The sequence below is a fragment of the Etheostoma spectabile genome, chromosome 11 (assembly GCF_008692095.1).
Source record: "Etheostoma spectabile isolate EspeVRDwgs_2016 chromosome 11, UIUC_Espe_1.0, whole genome shotgun sequence".
NCBI classification, from domain to species: Eukaryota; Metazoa; Chordata; class Actinopteri; order Perciformes; family Percidae; genus Etheostoma; species Etheostoma spectabile.
The window spans coordinates 1,669,868-1,690,000 of NC_045743.1; the positions used below are offsets into that span (position 1 = coordinate 1,669,868).

A 20,133-nucleotide genomic window follows, 5' to 3' on the forward strand; every position below is an offset into this window, starting at 1 on the left:
ACACTTTATTTTTGTGTCATTGTGTTTGGTGCATATTACACCCTTATTGGTTAAAGTGAGGTCTGAGCATTCACTACGTCTTTTCCTTTCATTAGATTAGATTAGATTAGATAAGACTTTATTCATCCCACAATGGGGAAATTCACTTGTTACAGAAGCAGTTTTTCCACAATAAAAACAAACCAACAAACAAACAAACAAGAGGCAAACAACAGACAATGTGCAAAAAGTACTGAATAAATGTAAAGTAGCCTTATATAAAAAGTATTGTAAAGTAACGTAAACTAAAGTGAGGTGGCCATAACATGAAAAAAAGAGCAATGTAAGTAAGTAAGTGACGTAAAATTAAATTAAATAGGGGTGTTACCAGTCAAGTTTAGTTTATTGTTTAGGTAAACAGGTTGAGCTCACACCAGCTAACCCTGATGAGTCCCTGATAACAGTCTTGTATCACAGATCATTCCCCTCAGAAACATTTTCAGCAATGGCTGTGTCATCAGAGAACTTCTGGATGTGGCAGTGGGTGGGTGGAGTTGTGAGTGAAGTCAGAGGTATAGAGGATGAAAAGAAGGGGGGAGAGCACCATACCCTGAGGGGCACCTGTGCTGCGGAGCACCTTGTCAGACACACAGGGATGGAGCCTCACATACTGTGGTCTGTTGGTGAGAGTGTCTGTTGTCCATGCAGCTAGGTGTTGTCCACTCCAGGACTCTCCATCTTCACTCTGAGCAGCACAAACTTGCATTCTCAGACACTGGGGAAGATGACGCACTGGTTTCTATTCACAGTGCTGAGTATCTTTTTACACGCTAAACCATTTGCAGTGATGTCAGCCAAGGCACTTTCAGCACAGTCAGTTTGAATAGTACCTGATAAAGGACCACCCGTAACAACCCAACACACACCCATGCACGCAAACACACACACACACACACACAGCCATAAAGCAGCCTGGATAAAGTGTTTCCAAATGTGCGTACTCTAAAATGAGGTTTGGACTATGAGGCTGTGATCCCAGCTAAATACGCTTCAGTCAGCTGTTTGTTAATGGTCTAATTGAAGCAGTTTTGTCTGTCAGCCTTGTTGTGGGCACTTCAATTTAATGAATTAGTTAGTGTGTGCTCACTGAGTGCACATTCAGTGCAGTCTGTAATTAGTTGCACAGTGAAATGTTTTGTTGTTTTGGCTCTGCTCTCGTACCACATGTAAAGTGAGAACAATAAAACAACAGTGACTATGAGGTTGAAGAGGTTTTCACTGCTTGGAACCGAAAAGGACTACAGGACTGTGGTCATACTAATTTCAATGTTCTTAGTTGGTACTGTTGTACTGTTGCTGATCTCAGGTCTGTATGTCAGTATGTTTTATACCCAGGTGCACCAAAAAAAAAAGAGATGTGTTGAAATGCACGGCATGTTTGGGTAGGTTTCCTATTGATAAAAAATAGAGTTAAATAGTGTTATAGCATCAGCACCTCTTCAACTATTTGTCCATCTACTACGCTGAGCTGCCTTCTTCTCCCAGGTCTGTTGGGACAGTGAAGGTCACACGGCATGCATGAACAAATGAACTTGGACTAGCCGTGTTGACTGGCTTTGGTCTCGTTACTAAGTCTCCCCCTCTAATCTTTAGACAGTCTGTCGTAATCTAATCTAATTTGTAAATTTGAAACAAGCAGCAGTTTAAAGCCAGAAAACACCAGCTCCACATTTTGATCTGATTGCTTTTATCCTCTGTGAAACTTGGTTGTTGTAGTTCTCATGTTAATGTCTCAGAGTCTTATTATAATATATGTAATACTGTTAATAACAATTAGAAGTAAGGGTACTCATGTGGAGAAAAATCACAAGTGCCAGTACTCAGTACTGGTGAATACTGGTCCATTTCAGGCACTGTTGCTTTGTGGTATTAACAGCAGCAGTGTTGTGAATGTGGGATTGACTTTCAACAAACTATGTTGTGTGTGTGTTCTTCTGTGTTGTTTTAACCGTTTTTAGTTAACAATGGAGCTCTGTGGCACAGAGGAATAATATATTTTAAGCTTTGAATACACAGACAATACTTGTTAGTAGGAGCAGTTTGTTGTAGGTTTTGGTATTTCAAATGGATTTATTATCAACAACATAATAATAGAATGTTGTTGGACTTATCCTTTGAAATGGCAATAATCAACATTTTTTAAAACGCCACGCATGTATCAAATGAAAATGTGAAGACAATGTGGCACAGTGGAAGAGGTCGCTCAGTGAACTTACAGAGAATTGTTACCTGAATATGCAGCTTTACATCAATTTCAGCTCACTGTTTTGCTGGTCAATCCACAACTTTTCTGTTGTGGTTCACTCTCAACACGCTCATAGCAGTGTTATTGGCCGCAGCAGCCACTGTTTTTAGTGATCAAGCTCCAAAACCACACTGTACGCTACCTGCTCAGCCCCGAACAGCAGACGGGCGACTAGCTGGTAAACATAGTGGAGCATTTAAAGACATAATGAAACAGCAATTTCCCACGAGTTAGTAGAGAGTAGAGAAAATTGAGCTAAAAGAGAGAATAGTGGACTTACATTCGCCAAGGGGCCAGAAACACAATAATAATAATACATTATTTTATTTTTGTTATCAATTTATTTGTCAGGGACAACGCAGCACACATTATTACATATATAATTATTACAGTCAAGGCCATAACAATATGTGTTGCATAAAAGGTTTCTTGGCAAGACGATAATTTACAACCCAAGTCCCTGGTCAGGCTTTTCTAAAAAAAAAAATTATAATTTTTAAAGAACTGCATAGTGTGAGTTACACAGTTACGCACAGTGATAATGTTGCTCTGTGACTGCTGGATGTGGACATGAAAGCAAAGTGTTAAGCAATGTTTGCCGAAATGTTTGCTATATCCACTTAAAGATGTTGATACATCAGTGTTTGCAAAAGTAGTATTAAAGTAATTAAAGTCATATTAATAACTATAAAGTCAAAACTTTACATATTTTGATTTCCTTGCCACTAGTTAAACCAATGTATGAGTGTTAGAACCTGCAATGTTTTTTCTTTCTTTTTACCAGATGACAAAAAGGGGCCCCCATCTTGAATTTCCTCATTCAGTTGTTTTGAATTACACTGAGGTCCAAGCAAGCTGAAGCTTCAACTACAGTACACATGCACACACACACACACACACACACACACACACACACACACACATGCACACACAGAGTCAGAGGCCTTAGTTGAGTTTTTGCTACTAATCACTCTCATATGTGCAGGGGCCACTAGAAGGCGTGTTGCTTTATCTCGCGTCATCATCCGTGTGTATGGCTGCAAGCATGTGTTGCCAGTTAACGCTAAAACACAGAGTGGAGGTAAAAGTCTGTGAGAATGAGAAAAGACACGCCTCTATAAATTTGCAAATTGATTTTGTGTGTGTTGAGGATGGTTGTGCATATTCTTGTGTGTGTTCATAGTCAGTCAAGTCAGGATATCAGCTCCACTTTGAAGACTTGAGTAGATTAAGAGCTTAGAGACACACTCCTCCCCAGCATTACACACACACAAACCCCCTTCATTCCCTTCACAGGATTGGCGTGACTTAATCTCTTATGTATTCTTTGTGAGCCAGCTCCCCATTAAACCTTATTGTTAGAGGAAAGCATCAGCTTGAATGTTCAAGGTATTGAGTTGTATCTTTTATGTTAAGTACTAATGTTACAGTAAATAAACAGTGAGTGAGAGCAGAGGGGTCCGTTTCAGAGAGCAGGTTTAGTGAAAACTTTGAGTCTGTTAACCATGAGACAAGGGGAACTCTGGGTTTTCTGTTTCAGAAAGGGAGGTTAATCAAACCTGTGAGAGATGGGTAACTCCAACCTGTTTCAGAAAGAGAGGTAACTTAACCTCAGAGTCAGTTACTATGGTAACTGAGCCTGTGAACCTAACATTGGTCGGGAGCAGGTTTTCTTCTCTCAGTCTCTTCCCTCTGACACAGCGCTCTGACTCATTTGCTCATTCATTCATTCAGTCTGTATCAATCTGCATGAATAAAAAACAGTGTTGGTTTATTAACCATGTTGGGCGTACTATAAAACAATTTATTTCTCTAGCATGGCATTTCCTTTTGTCGATGATTCCAGTGATAAAGAAGCTGTGTTACTTCGCAGGGATTTAAACATGCAGTAACCTACGTTGTGAGATGATGTTGAGGCCCCGACTAGAGATGTATTTTCATTTCTAGATACTTTTCTATTTGAGGGGTAATGTTTTTCTTCCCAGTCTATCAGTTATGTATCCTACATGACCTTATCCGTCCTCATTTCACTAACGTCACCCATCGTGGACATGTTCTTACATCCCAGCACATTCTTTCTGTCGCATTACATTTTTTTGCAAACAGCAGCATTCTTTACAACATTGTTGATGCGGAGCATATTAGTAAAGCCACTACTACCATTCCAGTTTTCACTAGTAATATTATAGGTTACCTGTGAATAAATATGAAATTAATACATTATATTAGAACTAACGCATTGACTCAAGCAGCTGTATGTGCGCATGAGTATTTCCACCGACCAGTTTGTTAGTGTTTGTTACCATGGGGAATCGTAGTATCACGGCTCCATTCATCCTGCCTTTTTATTGTGGTGGTGCACGCGCTTAACTCTCACTGAACCTACTCCGAGTAGATTGAACCAACATTTTATTTCCTCTTCAGAAACTTTCAAGCAACGTTGGCTTTCAAGTTTCTAAGTGAGTCATGGTGAACTGATGATGAATGTGCGTTAGCTGGTACTCAAAATGTATTGTGTAGTTGGTTTAGTTGCACATGTGTCTTTAAAAGTTGACAATAGTACTCGTGAAGGCAAAGTGTCTGTCTAGGATTTTAAATATCCAATTGGATACTTATCATCCACGTGCTTCAAACTGTTGTTTGATTCTAATCCGATCAGACAGAAATAAACAAGTGTGTGTGGCCTTCAGTTTAATGGTGGCCTCGATCCTCACCCAAACTTAGATTCTTCTTTAATCCCAGAGTCATTTTAGTTACAGTCTCCCAAGAACTCTGGATAGATGAGTAGAAAGGCGGGGACATAAAAGTGATAGAGATAAAACAGGTGAACGTGTGTAAAAATAGACAAACAAGAAGAGGACTTTGGAGGGTGCAGAACTCTGCCAAGGTCATGCTCTATCTCAGTCAGCAACTAATTTTTCCAATTATTCAGGCACCACATGAATGCAGCACAGATGCACCATACCCTGTGATTTGGATCATGTGGGGGTGTCAGTAGCTCAGTTTGTAGGGAGTTGGGTTGGGAACTGGAGGGTCGCCCGTTCAAGTCCCCATACGGACCAAATTATGGTGGTGGACTGGTAGCTGGAGAGGTGCAGGTTCACTGCCAAGGTGCTCTTAAGCAAGGCACTGAACCTCCAACTGCTTGGGGCGCCTTTCTATGGGCAGCCCCCTCTCTCTGACATCTCTCCGTTTAGTACATTCATAGGTACTGAACATGTGTGTGTAATTCAGGCCTGTGTGTAATAACGACATAGTGAAAACATTGTAATTTCCCCTTCCGGGATTATTATTTATTTATGAACATTAGGAAAGTAGTTGTTCTATAATCCAGTTGACAAACAGGCAGATAAACCAAGCTTAAACCATTACTTCCTTGGCAATAGGCAACAATTGATTAAAAAAAACAAAAAAGAGTGGAATGAAAATGAAGAGCAAGAAACGAAACCTTTTCAACCAAAGCAAGAGTAATGTGTTTGCTGCTCTGTTTGTTTTATTGTTTATTATCAGTTCTAATTAGGAAAAAGCCGAACAGTCTTTGTTCCTGTTGGGCTCATTTCATGTTCTGACTCCTGAAAAAAGGACACTGTGAGAACTGGGTGCAATAGGAGTTAGTGTAGAGAAATCAAGCTGTATGTGTGACAATGCAATGTGCTGTACAGTACCTTAAAGATCCATATCATCCCTGTGTTTGGTGTCTTCATGGCAGTTAAATGGATCAATTAGGCAGTTGTTAAAGAGCGTGGCAACCTGTGTGTGTGTGTGTGTGTGTGTGTGTGTGTGTGTGTCAGGACGTCTGTTCCCTGGCATCCAGCTTAAACCAACAATGGATCTATCTTGATCCTGCTGAATTTATCTCTTCACCCACAAGGACACTTTATGTTAGGGTTAGGGTTTTATGGCTTGTAAATCCAATATTAAATCTGCTTATTTAATCAGATTTCTTTCAAATCACCTTATCAAATCTATTCAGGCTTAGTTTGTTACAATTTTAAATAACAGAAATTGTAAATAAAGTCAATGATTGACATCCAAGACTTACTTGTGACCTACTCACAAGGATATTATTGTCCATCAACAGGAAGGATTCACAAGTAAGTCATGAACACCACGAGTGGAAATAATTATAATTTCCATTTTTAAGAAGTTCCCTGTTAAGGGGTTTCCTTATCCAAACCAGGGGAACATTTATTATGTTTCTAGTAGTTTTTTTATTTACATACATTGAAAAACCAGAGGAGGCAGATACATTACATAAGCACTGTAGTGTACACCCTCAATGGTCTCAACCTGAAAATGTTGACATGATGATTTTTCAGAAAAATGTAATCGGGGTCTTTTGAAGAAGAATTTTTTTTTTTTTCATCAGTCCAACCTGTTCATGGACATTATCTCAGCATGTTTTCATTTGCCAACCTTGTTTAAACAAAGTAGAAGAACTAAACTTAATGCAGAAGCAAGAGAAATAAATTATATAAATAAAAAACAAATTGAAAAAAACTATATTAAAAATATAAAAAAATATTGTTTTTCTACATCCAACTTTGTTAAAAATGATTCAACCATGTATGAAAACACGAGCCCCGTCTTGTTTATGATTGCGGACCATGAGCTGGCCGTCGTTACAGCTCTAATGGCCACCTTTTGAACAATGTTTCCTCGAAACCTGATCTTAACATTTAGAAAATGTCACCTCTCTGGTCAGCTGTCCTTTTACAAAGGCCAACGGGACTCATGAGACTGAACTTGCCCCTGTTTGGCCTCTGTTTCATGGAGGGATTCTGGCAACAGCCAAACAGTCTGCTGTGCCAGGGACAAGAAGACTGTGTCCTTTCCCAAACTGCCTCAAAGCACAGACGAAATGGGACAAGTCCCCCGAGATGTCAGATAAAGACCGTAGCAAAATGAGAGAACATGGAGATGAGGAGATATTTCTGTGAATGTGTACGTGTAACATGCAAGAAGGAAAACACTGGCTAAATATGACTTGGAGTTGGGGAATATTTAAGTATTAATGTTGCAGTACCTGTGCCAGGGTGCCGAGCTTTTCCAGGTCAGAGGTTTATCGGGAGGCTACACCTGAATGCATCTCTCCTGCTGTGGTCTGAAACATTCCTCCGGGCTTCAGTAATGACCTCCTAATGGCACTAATGAGCCTGCATGGAGGAGCCCTGCTCCACATGGGTCTGGTGGAAAGGAGAGAGGAGGGAGGGTGAGAGGGGAGGGAGAAAGGTAAACATAGAAATTGGGAGAAAGATGGAGTTAGATGTGGATGAGTGAAATGGAGAAGGTCGGGAGTGAGAGACCTGTGGGAAGGAGGGAGGGAAAGGATGGGGAAATATGAACAAAGAGGTAAACAAAGAAGAAGAAAGAAAACGTTGAGTAAAAAACAGCCCCAGTACGGCTGAGAATTATATTGATTTGAAATGAGTCTGATTAACATCTAGTGTCAACTTTCAGTGTTAATGCAGAAAAAGTAGTGTGCCCTTTATGTAGAAATCTTTCTATGAGGAATGGTAAGGGGTCGCAATCTTACTCTGACTTTCATTGTTTAAGTTGCCTAAACTTAACCATAACCAGGATCTTTTCCCAACTTTAACCATACTTGTTTGCATGTCACAGTTTCATTGTATGCATGTAACAATGTCTAGTTTTGTTTTCTCAAAGTCAGCAAGCTGATTATAATATAATTTCATCTTCCCCTGTGTCTCTCTCATCCCATTTCTCTTCATGCCCCCTCTCATATCTCTTGTCTTGATGCTGTTGTGTGTGGAGGTGAGTTATCCATGGGCGAGCTCCAGGATCCCTTCCTCGTTAGCGTCCACCTCATCGCCGACCCTGGCCACGGCAAGTTTCTGCAGCGGGCTGCCGATGCAGTCCTGTCGTGGGTCCACCCTGAGCTTCAGCTCTTCCGAGTCTCAGAGCGGGCCTCCGTCTCCTGGCCCAAGCACCATCAAAACGGCAGCTCGGTTGAAGCCGGCCAGCCAGCCCTGGCGGTTATCGTCTTCCTCCAGGAGGCGGACGGTGGCGAGGAGCAGATACTGATGCTGCACCACACTCTGCACAGGCCACCTTGGCGCTACCACCACACTGAAAAAGTCAGCAATGGCCGGCGGATGTTACCGCTGGCACCATGCAGCCAGGACTTTTTCACTCTGTCTGCTGGCACGCCGCTCTGGGCTGTGCGGCAGGTCCATTATGGGAAAGAAATTGTGCGATTCACTGTTTATTGCCGACATGAAAATTATATTGACATGGTGCAGCTTTACAAGCTGTTGCTTCAGCGCAGGGTAGCGCAGAAGAAGGAGGACTTTTGCTTCTTTGTGGTGTACTCCAACCCGGACATGGAGATCCAATTGTCATTTAAGAGGCTCCCACGAGGTCAGAGTCCGGCAGTGCTGGAGTCAGCGGTGATGGAAATGAGGGTACGAGATGTTGGGATGCTGGTGCCCCTGCTACCCCACCCTTGCAGCCCAATCAGTGAAGTCCGCTGGCAGACAGAGGACTACGATGGAAATAAGATCCTGCTGCAGGTAAGAGAGCTTTGAGTTGGTGCCAGTGTTTTGTTTGTAGGTGTCCATGTCGTGAACTATTTTTCCTTTTCAAGGGAGACTCAAGTAAAATGGTGGATAGTATATAATTGCCCAGTTTCTTTGGATCAGGACAAATCTGTCAGTATCTTATCTTCAGTTCTATGAAACTCTAGTCTCACTCAGATCACAGACTGTAGCCACCAAGTTGCAATGACAAAATAAGAAAGACAGAATGAAGGAAGGAAAAAAGTTGACTTACACCATCTACAATTTGTATTTATAATTGCACAGAAGAATACAGAGAGAGTCACTGTCTCTGGGTGAAAGACCAATCAAAGCAGAAAGAGAGGAAGAAAGAGAGAGAGGGATGTCAAACCGATTCTGCAGCCAAAAATAACAAACTCACACAGTAGGCAAAGCAGCTTTGAATCTACTCAAGTTGTAGCCCCATTCAATCTATCCAGCCATACATGCATCCTTCATTATCTATCCACACTGTAAAACGGTTGCATGTACACATCTGTCTCAGAATAATCACACAAAGATTTATGCTGTTAGAACACAGACACACACACAGACACACAAACACACAACACACACACACACACACACACACACACACACACACACACACACACACACACACCACACACACACACACACACACACACACATGTTTGGACGGTATCAATTTCAGAGGGGATATGTGTCCAGGCGGCCAGATAAGTAGTTTTGAAAGTTCAAGCCGATTAAGCAGCAGTCCATTACTGGGATTGGAACAGCACTGATAGAAACAATAAGCTAATCTGTCATGACAATAGACCATATGCATGATGGTTAACTGCCACCTGGCATGAAGTCATGTCCTCTGCACTGTAACACACAGCATCCTTACACTGTGTCATGATAGTAGTTAGCGTAGCTTAGCACAAAGATTGGAAAACTCTCACAATGTCAAAATAATCATTGGAAATATGATATGTACTGAGTGGTGAAGTCAGAGTATTCCTTTCTGTTGTAGTTCTATAAGTATTTACCCCATTGTAAATTCAAAGCATTCTTGTCATGGTATCCCCAATGTTCATTAACACAAAAAAACACAACATGGCAATCAGTTTTAATAATTTCAGCATCTTTTATGAGAAACCACAGAAATTAAGACTTGCAGCAAATTCTGAATGTTTCATTGTCACTGTTAGAAACTAATCTTTGCAATTAATCAAATACATTTTTGGAAAACCACAGTCAAAGAGTAACAATCAAACTTGTTTTATCAACTTCTGTAGTATTGTGTAGTTGAGGATTACTGTTCATTGGTGGTGTTTTGGTCTCGCTGAGGTCAGATCTCTGGCTGACCTGGCTCATCCCAACATAACTGAAGTTTACAAGAGTAAGTGTCTGATTATCGCCAACTCAGCATCCTCGTTACCGAGCGCCCCCTGCTGTGGCTCCTCACCAGCATTGCAGCACGTTCTCCTCACGGAAACCTGGACAGATCCTGTCATGTCCTATTAGCAGACGGAGGCACACGCGCTTTCACCCTAACATGCAAATATATAGCTTCACTAAATGCATGCGGTTGACCTTCAGCATCTTTAGGATAAACACACACACACACACACACAGACACACACAGACACACACACACAGGTTTTGCTTTGGCCTTCCTAAAGTGTCATTAGGTTTTAAATCATAGCCTCAACAGTAGTCGACTACACTCACTGCCTCTTTCTTTCCAGTGTGGGAGGGATAAGTATGCAGCCATACAACCGCTTCATGGCTCAGAGCGAAGGAAAGAAGAAGACAGATAAAGTGCAGAAGAGAGTAAAAGGCAGAAAACAGGCAATGGACTGTAGAGGAGAGAGAAGAACCAAAAAGGGTGGTTTAACAGAGAGGAAAACATTGGGGCTTTGTTACACTCTCACTTTCTTCTCCACACACACAGACACATTTGTACTTTATCCTCGTGAGGACCGTCATTGGTACAATACATTCCCAAGCCCCTAACTCTTACTTTAAACCTTTAATGACGATTTCTTGTTGTCCACTTGAGGGCAGTGAAAACAAAGTTGTGAAGACAACATTGGCATAGCATCAAGTTGAAGAGTGCAATTCAAAATGTGACTGCTCTGAATGGGCCTATTGCTGTGCCTGGGGTTTTGGAACACACACACCGCTCCCCCCTCCACTGCGCATCCTTGGGCACTGAGCAATGCAAATGTTTGAGATTGCTACAATATCACATCTCTGGTTTCTTCATCTGTTCTTGAATGTGCTGTAGCAAGAGCGAGCTGTACCCAGCATGCCGTTATAAAAGAAATAAATACTGTCAGCAGATATTAAAGTCTGGTCTGATTGCTATCCTCTAAATCAGCGTTAACACACTCAACAAGACACTCTCATAAACTGGTGTCACCTTAACAAGCTGTTTGCGTAACCAGCTGCACACGGTTACTATAAATAGACATACTCCAGTCAAAACTCTCGCAATTTTGTGGTTGTTTTTTTCCATTTTCTTGGCATAACCTTTTACTTTTATGCAAAATAGTAGATCATTATTTTTGTATACATTCCTTCTTAAATGATGAATTTAGGATACTACATCAGAAGTTAAAGTTACATGTACTGTAGAAATATTTTGTATGAGCCAATCATGATCAGCAAGGATATTTATCAATGTTCGAAATACATTGCATGTTTCATGCACTGACTTAAGTCTGTCATGAGGATGTGGTAGATCACAGTTCAGCTCTTGTTCTCCGGGAACTTTAAGATTTGCTTCCATGATATTTTTTTGTTTTTGAACGTGAACACATGGAAATCTGCAAACTCTCCTACATCTCCCCCGCTCTTGGAAATAATTGCCTTGAGGCTGCTGTGTGGAAAGTTATTGCTTCTGCTTGTATTGTTTGGTTGGAAAGCCGGATGACGGAGCAGACATGAGAACAGAAACATGGTGAAACTATCAGCAGACAGAGAAGGAGGGACCTGCGCATTATAATACTTGGAGAGAAGTAAAACAGAGGAGAAACTGAACTGACAGAACAATGAAATTAATACGGCCTTACATGTGAAAAAGAAAAGAACATTTCCACATTAACAACAGTGGAATCTACCATATTGCTTCTTACTTTTCCAGACTAGTTGCTTTGTGGATGATAATCAGACTGTAGATTTGGGGTGAAGCAGGTTTTCTGAACAGGAGTCTTTGTATTTTGTGATGCTTTGGTCCATAAATGGAGGCGTAATACACATGGGGCTGCACAGACGCTGATGAATTCTCCAGCTGGTGTGATTCATAAAGTGGCCAGGATGAGAATAGGAAGCCTGTTGGGGGCTTCTTGTAAACACCATGGTTCCCTTGTGCCACGTTCTCCTTTACTTTGCTGCCTTTACTGTGCGTGAGGAGCACTTGGTTGCATGAGAGCCCTACAGGGAGAAGTTAAAAGTCTGGAATATGTAACCCTGTGACCTAATATTTAACGACCTCTTTAGGACATACAACAAGATGGAAGAGTTGCCGTGCTCTCTAACACTTCAATAGTACTCTACAAAGCAAGTTATTTGACAAAAATATTGTAATCAAACTGTGATTTCAAGGGTTAAAAATTAACCTTTTAAGCTCAGGTTAAATATTGTTTAATCGTAACAAATTTGCTAGTATCAAACAACAAAACCTGCCAGAAAAGTAATCAGAACTCTGGCCAATACATAACACTGACTTAATGCAACTTCAAACCAGGCAGACCTGTGGGAAATTGGGCACATGGAATCCAAATGGGCCATGTCCACTCTCCTCTGTAGAGGTAACAGCACAAACATGCGTTTCTCACACCTAAACTGGTATTTATTAAAGAAGGATGTGTGCACACTTCAAACCAGCAAACCACACACCGTTTTTTCGAGTCAAGTATGTGTGATGTAATAAGTAGGAGATTAGATATAAGGCAAGAGACAAAATCTTAAAAGTAAGGACTGCACCCTCTGTGGCCGTGGAAGCAAAAAGAGATGTAGGAAGAGGTTTGCCTCAAAGAAGTTCTGGCAAATTGTCAGATAACTCAGGAGGGGAAGACAAGGTATAAGCCAAGGATGACATCAGACAGGGGAAGGAACACTTTCTAGAAACTCCTGAACACGCCCCCTCTGAATAGATGCTCGGGGGAAACCCTGTACATCTCTCTGCCAGAGGTGACAGAGTTAAAAACAAAACTAAGCAGAAGCAAGGTGCGAGGTGCTTAAGGCTCTTGTTATTTTTGGACTATCTTGGTAGATGATAAGATTATTATACACCTGAAATGCCCTGCCTCCTCATCACACACTCCTTTGTGCAAGTAGGAGTCACCAATGCAACAATTACAACAATTAAAATGGAAATTCAGTCTGATTATTAGGCTAAAACATATCTTACTTAAAAACTATCAAGATGTGTTAACTTGAAAATGGAAAACAAAACATTTTTTCATCTTTCGTTAGAACAAATACGTTTTTCCTCATCCTAAAATTGGATTGTGGAAGTATAAATAATAAAATTTGTTACAGTAAACATTCTCATTGGTTTTCTTTTCCTTCCTGCTCAGGTCCAAGGTGCAAACTTCAAACACCAACAAGAACCCTGCTACATATCCTCGTCTGTCACTGAGTCAGCCTCAGCTCCATCCACCTTCACCCGCAGCGCCGCCTCCTACAGGAACCGTCGGCACCACCACCGGTCAACATCCCGTCCCAGCGTCCACCAGGCCTCCCACAGCTCCCACCCTCTGGCCTGTGACGAGCAGGACCAGTGGGTTGACCAGCACCATCCGGACACCTGGAGGGCCCAGTGGAGTGGCCACCGGTCCAGCTCCCTCTTCTCTCTACCCAACCTGGGCTCAGCCAGCTCCCACTCCACTTGCTCCTCGCCCGGACCACCTCCCAGCCCCCATCACAGGAGCCACTCCCTCAACCGGAGCTCCTCCCTAATCCCGCCCTTCCGGCTCAACTTGGACGCTCTGCTTGGGGCTGAAGAGACAGATGTGGACACAGGAAACAAAGTGAATCCAGGCAGCAATGTGGACCTCACAGTGGTGTCTGCATACATCAAATCCAGCCTGCCACAGACTTCTCGGCCCCTATCGGCACCACCAGAAGACATCGGTCCATCCCTCTCTCCTGGCCTCCCAGAGAATGCCTACAGGGCAGCCACACTGGGACGGATTCCAAACAGCTTCACCGCCAACAGCACTCCCTCCACCTTGTTTGGGTCACGTATCCTCAGCAGCAGTACGAACACTACGTCCCTGAGTGATGTTTCCATAAACCAGTCTGACAATTGCAGCATTATTAGTGCACCTGTTGAAGAGACAGACAAGATAGAAGAAGAAGAAGAAGAAGAAGAAGAAGAAGAAGAAGAAGATGATCAAGAATTCTACATTTGATGTATTACTGTTTAGCTGAGAGGATTCACTCAGGCCAGTAAAGACCATCCACAGCTCTACTCTGCCCTCTGGTGTTTGATAGTAAAACTAAAATTACAGCAACAGTGTAAACTGGAGCACAGCACAAACTGTATGTGATGCTCTCATGTTATTTGTAAATGTTGCGTTTGTTGCTTGTAGTTTTAAGTTTTGTGTAAATATCAGGTTATATAATGCACATTTAAAGGAGAAATAACATCACTCTGTACAGATACACTATTCAATAAATGTATTGTGTGCTATACACTTTGAGGTCCCTTTCCAGCCTTGATTCTCTATTTTACTTACATCAAAGTGTTTATTTAAAATGCTAATGTGGTTTGAGCATTAATATGAGAATATAATAAACTTTATTTATACATAGCACATATTAAGATTAAAGGGAAAGCAGGTTAAAGTCTGAAGGCCCCCAAGTAGCTTAGTCAAGTTAGTGAGAATGACAGCAAAGTGACTGGCTGTTTCATATTTTATGCAGAGTTTATGGGAGTTTAAACAATACAGATAGTCCTGATATCATAGAGTAGTACATGAATAAAAGAAACTCATACCATGAGCTGGCACCTCAGTGTGGTAATTGGTAAGTCAAACAACTAAGTTAGGAAACTGGCACTTACTGTGGTGAATGGCCTTGAGTCTGTTCCTTACATCAAGAATATTAAACTGACGCAGATGACTTACAGCACTGTGAACTTGAAGTTTGACTTATAGCGCGGAATTTAAAAAAAAAAAACATCACTTTTTATGGGATTTGGGGTGTTATTTTGTGTCTCTGGTGCTTCCACACACATACAAACTTGGAATGTTTTTTTTTATCTATGCTGTTTTGAGTGAGATACAGGTTTCTGAATGTCCTCTGCCTTCAGTCTCCTGGTGAGCTGTTCAAAATCTCCACGGCTTTCTACGTAACTAGCCGAGACAAAATAGATGACTGTTGCATGCTAGCACTAGCATGCTAGCTCATTTTCAATGGCAAAACACTGCTACAACACACACTATGTCACCATAATCTACAAAAGACCCACTTCCATGTCCCTGTTCTGCAGGTATTCCACAAGTGTGCCCTTGCTTAGGAGAAGTCTCCAGCTAATCCTGCCTTGTACTGTAAAGTGACCAGATTTCTCAGACAAAATCCGGGGACATTTTCAGCTCAGCAGCGTATATAACTCCAAAACACGTCATGTTTTTATTTTTGTAAAACTTAAAACAGGGACACTAGACCTAGAGCTGAGTATCGGATACAATAAAAACTATTAAGGAAATATTTTCCTTTGACATTGATGCAGTATAAAACGAGATCGCTGCAGTCGGCAGCAGAGAAACAAGCTACAATGGAAGTTAATCGGATAATTGTCCAGCTTGTATTTGAGTTCATAAAGTGCTCGTTTTGCTACTGACAGACTCAGATTAATATTCTAAGTGTCTGACAACATTATGGGAGGGATTTCTAAGGAGGCTGACCTTTTTGTTAAAGATTAAGATTATTTTTTAAAACATAAAAGTCAGAAATTGTGTTCGCTAAACCCACCAGACTCCATGTAAATAATCAGTGTCTTTAGCATCGTAAAATACGGCTTCTAAAACATCTCTGAGCAGAGCTGCTCGATCGGCTCCGTTTGGTCAGTGTTTTCTTTCTTTTAATCCAATTTCGGGTCTGTCAGTCACAGTGAAAACCGGGGACAGATCCAGCCGGGGACAGGTCACCAAAACCGGGGACTGTCCCCGGAAACCGGGGACGTCTGGTCACCCTATTGTACTGACCAAAGTTGGAGAAAGTTATCTAGCTGATGTGATCCTACCTAGCTACTACGCATGTGTGACTACAAACAAAGATAGTACAGAACTGAGATCTCACTCTGTAGCTAAAACAGGAACACACAGGGTGAAAACAGGATCTGCAGCAATGTGCAGTACAACAAAAATATGGTGTTTTTTGAAAATGAAACCATATCAACTTATTCTGGTACAACCTCAAAATACAATTATGAACCTGAAAATGATATGTATAAATATGGGCGCTTTAAGGTGTAAGTTGTGCCATGTGCTACCAACCAAGCACATCATCAAAGTGCACAGATGTGTAATTATGTGGGACACCACCATAACTACGTGGGAGCCCCCTATTGGCTTGGAGTGCAAATGCCCAGATGATAACTAATAAAAAATCAAAACACTCATATTGGCAAAAAAAATAGTTGTAATGGCTTTTTTGGCTATTTGGAGGGGCCATTTTAATTAAAAATATTCATATCAGCATCAGAAGATACTAAAAGTCAGACCAAGGTAGTAAATGCAGTCAACTGGACTCAAGTTTAGCCCACGTTCTGCAGATTACATTACATTATATTACAATTATTTAGCTGATCCAAAGTGTCTTACAATAGGTGCATTCAACCATGTGGAAACAATCATGCAAGTACATCAACTCCAACAAATAGCTTCAAGTGCTACATTTAGAAACAATATGAGACAGTTTTACTATTTGGTTATTATTAATTTATGGGCAAAGTTAGAGTCTGAATAGAGTTTTCAGTCTGTGGTGGAAGATGTGCTTCTTCTGTCCTGATGTTTATGGGGGAGCTTGTTCAAGAGACAGGCTGTTGAATTATACCTCAAGTGATTAAACCCCGTAATAAACAAGGGGAAACTGAGGAGTACTTACTTCATGTGAATAAAAAGTTAAAGGGACTTCATAGGTACATAGTTTGGTGGATAGTGAGGCACAGAAAACTACAGATTAAAGACAGAATATGGTCAGTCGTGCATAATAACATTAAAAAAAAAACTCAACAAATGTCTTAAGATGAGTTTTAAACTGTCACTAAACAAAGACTCAACAAGACCTCCTGACCTCCTGGTCAAAGAAGAAACATGAGTGATCTTCTAACATGTAAAACTGTGTAATATTCTTATTTAGACGGTATAGTCTTTTAATGCAATAAAATGCTGCCATCTTGTGTTGAACTTTGAGTCCAAAGATTTCATTTTAAAACATGATTTCCACATTAAGGGATTTTATTATCAGTGTCTTGATTTTAAACTAATCTCTTATTGCATAAAGTCAGATTATACATCCTATGAGTTTTTCAGGACTTGTTCAAACAGCATCACTGAGCTGTTTCACTGTAATGCTCTTGTGTCTGGGGACAAATGTAGCAACCTCTTGTTTCAGCTCAGCCTGCGAAACCTGCCTCTCTCCACAGTCTGAGCACTTAAACAGGTGTGAATCTCCTTGTGCGGTTTCCATACAAGCTGAAGCGGGATGTCCAATAATAGTGCACACTGGTTGCCATGGCAAAGTCTACTTGCAGTCCCGCGGAGGTGATGTCATCATCAACCAATCGACACAGAGCGGTGTAACGTATTGCTTCCACAGTGCAGAGGTTACAGTGAGGAAGTCTGGAAAACAGATCAGTCTGGAAGTTGGAATCCAGAGATCCCTGACTGACAAAGTTTGACATGTTTTATGCAACAGTACATTTATACCCTTAAGTTTTCTTCTACAAAAATAAGTTTTCAAAGTAATATTTGCATAGAATGGGAGTGTTGTGTGCTGACGAGAATGACTTGCTGCAGGGGGGCCACCAAATTATTGGTTGATAGCTTTAAAAAATGACAATAAAATATGTCTGAAAATATACATTAACATGAATCCAACACATTATTTGTAAAGACACTTTTTTTTTGATGACAGGTTTACTGGCCCATAGATAAGGTAGCCATAAAGTAGCCATCCACAGATACAGTTAAGCTTGAATAGTCACTGTACCACAATTTAACGTTAAAACATGATGTATAAATATATGAATATGTCAACAATTATTATTTTAATAATATTAGTGTTTATGCAACATTAAAAGGTATGTGTAGGCTCTAGGGCGCACGTTACACGTTGTTGTAGGCCCAGTATAATACAACTAATTTTATAAGGGGTCCTTCTTTTTCAGCTGAGGTGTCCTTGGCCTAAAAAATGTTGAAGACCCCTGACGCAAAGCATTATTCCTAACCAGAAGTACGGGTATTTCTGCAGATATACAGTACAAAACTGAACCTTGAATGCAGAAGACAGCTTCTCCCTTCAGTAGCAAAGGGCAGCAGATGGTGCAATAGGGAAACAGGCTGAAAATGCTACTACAACTACTTCACTCATCACTAACATGTGTTTTAAAAGCCGCACAAACCAAAACCTCCACTGTAACTGATACAATGTTAGAAACCAACATGATGCAAAACTCTGTTTGGCTGTTTATTTTTTTATTTGTTGCAGTAGTGAATGTTTAGGACATTTCTCAAACATTTAAGGGTATTTCTGCTTTCTAAAGCTGCTGTCTTGACATTCAAAATAACAACCACCAAACATTTTTCCCACGGTTCTCCAGAGCCATGCTCCTGCGGGGGTGAAGGCTACGTGGGACACGTCCCCTCACGTCGCCCCTCTCACAGTGCCAGCACTAGTAGCTTTAATCCGCCGTGGCGTACCTGGCAGATCGCTCTGGCGACACCGGCTCACAGCGCTGCTGGCGTTGTTGCAGCCCGGCCCCGCCCGGCCCCGCACACCAGCATCCCCTCTAATCCCTCCCCGCCTGAACTGCCCAAAGGCCCAGGAGCCTGAAGGGAAGTAGGACACTGAAATTAGTCTGTCAATCACATCCCAACTGTGCTCAGTGCATCTTTCCTCAACACTGGACTTTTTCACATAGGTTGCTTTAAAACTGTATACTGGCAACAGCAATCTCTTTGCAACTTGGTCTGCTTTTTCTTGTTCTTTGTTGTCTTCCTTTTCTTTTGTTCATCTTTTATACAACACTGTTCTTTAACTTGAATCTTTATTATTTATCCATTAGTCTTGTTCATCTTTATCCACTTCCTTCTTTGTTGTTGTCCTATTTCTTCTTATTACTCCTCTGTTATTGTTGTTGTTCTTCTTCTTCTGTGGTTGTTGTTCTACTTCTTCTTTGTTGTTTTTCTTCTGGGGCCTGTACCATGAAGCAAAGATTAATGGGTTAGCCAGCTATAGTAGTAGTTTTTCATCATCATGTTCATCTTTGTTGTTGTTGTTGTTCTTTACCTTCTGCCTCTTCTACTTCTTCTGCCTCTTGTTATTGTTGTTCTTCTTCTTCTTTCCACAGAGAATTCCTGTGATTTGTGGTTATTGTGCTCTGTAAACCCCTCCTACTCCTCCTCTTCCTCCTCCGTTCATTATCCTTTCCCCTTTGGGGTCAAAGGTCAGGTGGTGAAAAAAAGGGACTGGGTGAGCGGTCTGAATGGAGAGCCTGGCGACAGTCTCCGTTAGTTAGGGATTAAGTTGCTGCGGTGTGGGGAAAAGGCGGAGGCATCGCAGAGTCACACAGAGACAACGATAAATGAACACATTTTGAAATGGTTGGAAAACCTCTCATGGAGTAATAAAAAAACGTCAACCTGGAAACACAGGTGACATGCACGTGTAAATGTTAGGTATTAAAATCATTGTTGAGAATTCTGAAATATACACTTTCTCTCATGCCCAAAATGTCTAAAACTACTAGTGAATGCTGATTAATCTCAAAATGATTGTAATATCTTTTATCTATATACAGATACAAAGTCGCAAGTGGTGCTGATTAATTTAACATATCATAATGTTCTCAAATGGACGTTTCTAAGAACTCTTTTGCAATAATGCGTTACGTTGTGATTATAATATTGTGAAAACGGGCTGAGTATGTTGACCAAAACATAGACGTCATTGATGTTTACACTCCCTAAAAAGTCAATTTTCAGTGTGTGTACACTGGAGGTTTCACAATCAGCCCTGCAATTACAATAGACACAATGTGACAGCAATATTTTGTCTATTAATTGCAGGGTTGGTGGTTCCATTCCC

At 41.1% G+C, this 20,133-nt stretch overlaps 1 protein-coding gene across 8 annotated transcripts in view; it reads left to right on the forward strand.

Annotated features, from left to right (window-relative positions):
- The window catches only part of fam124a (family with sequence similarity 124 member A), a 30,908-nt gene extending 10,867 nt beyond the window's left edge, over positions 1-20,041 (forward strand). For 2 of the 8 annotated variants that reach the window (XM_032529947.1, XM_032529953.1), the window contains 2 exons: positions 8,051-8,817; positions 13,395-14,949. In XM_032529947.1, the coding sequence (XP_032385838.1) occupies positions 8,051-8,817; positions 13,395-14,231 (1,604 nt within the window). In that variant the 3' untranslated portion in view covers positions 14,232-14,949. Of the gene's footprint in view, positions 1-8,050; positions 8,818-13,394; positions 14,950-19,550; positions 19,560-20,030 lie in introns of those variants that run through there. The other 6 variants (XM_032529949.1, XM_032529954.1, XR_004334136.1 and 3 more) reach the window with 5 other exon arrangements.
- The last annotated feature ends 92 nt before the right edge of the window (positions 20,042-20,133 follow it).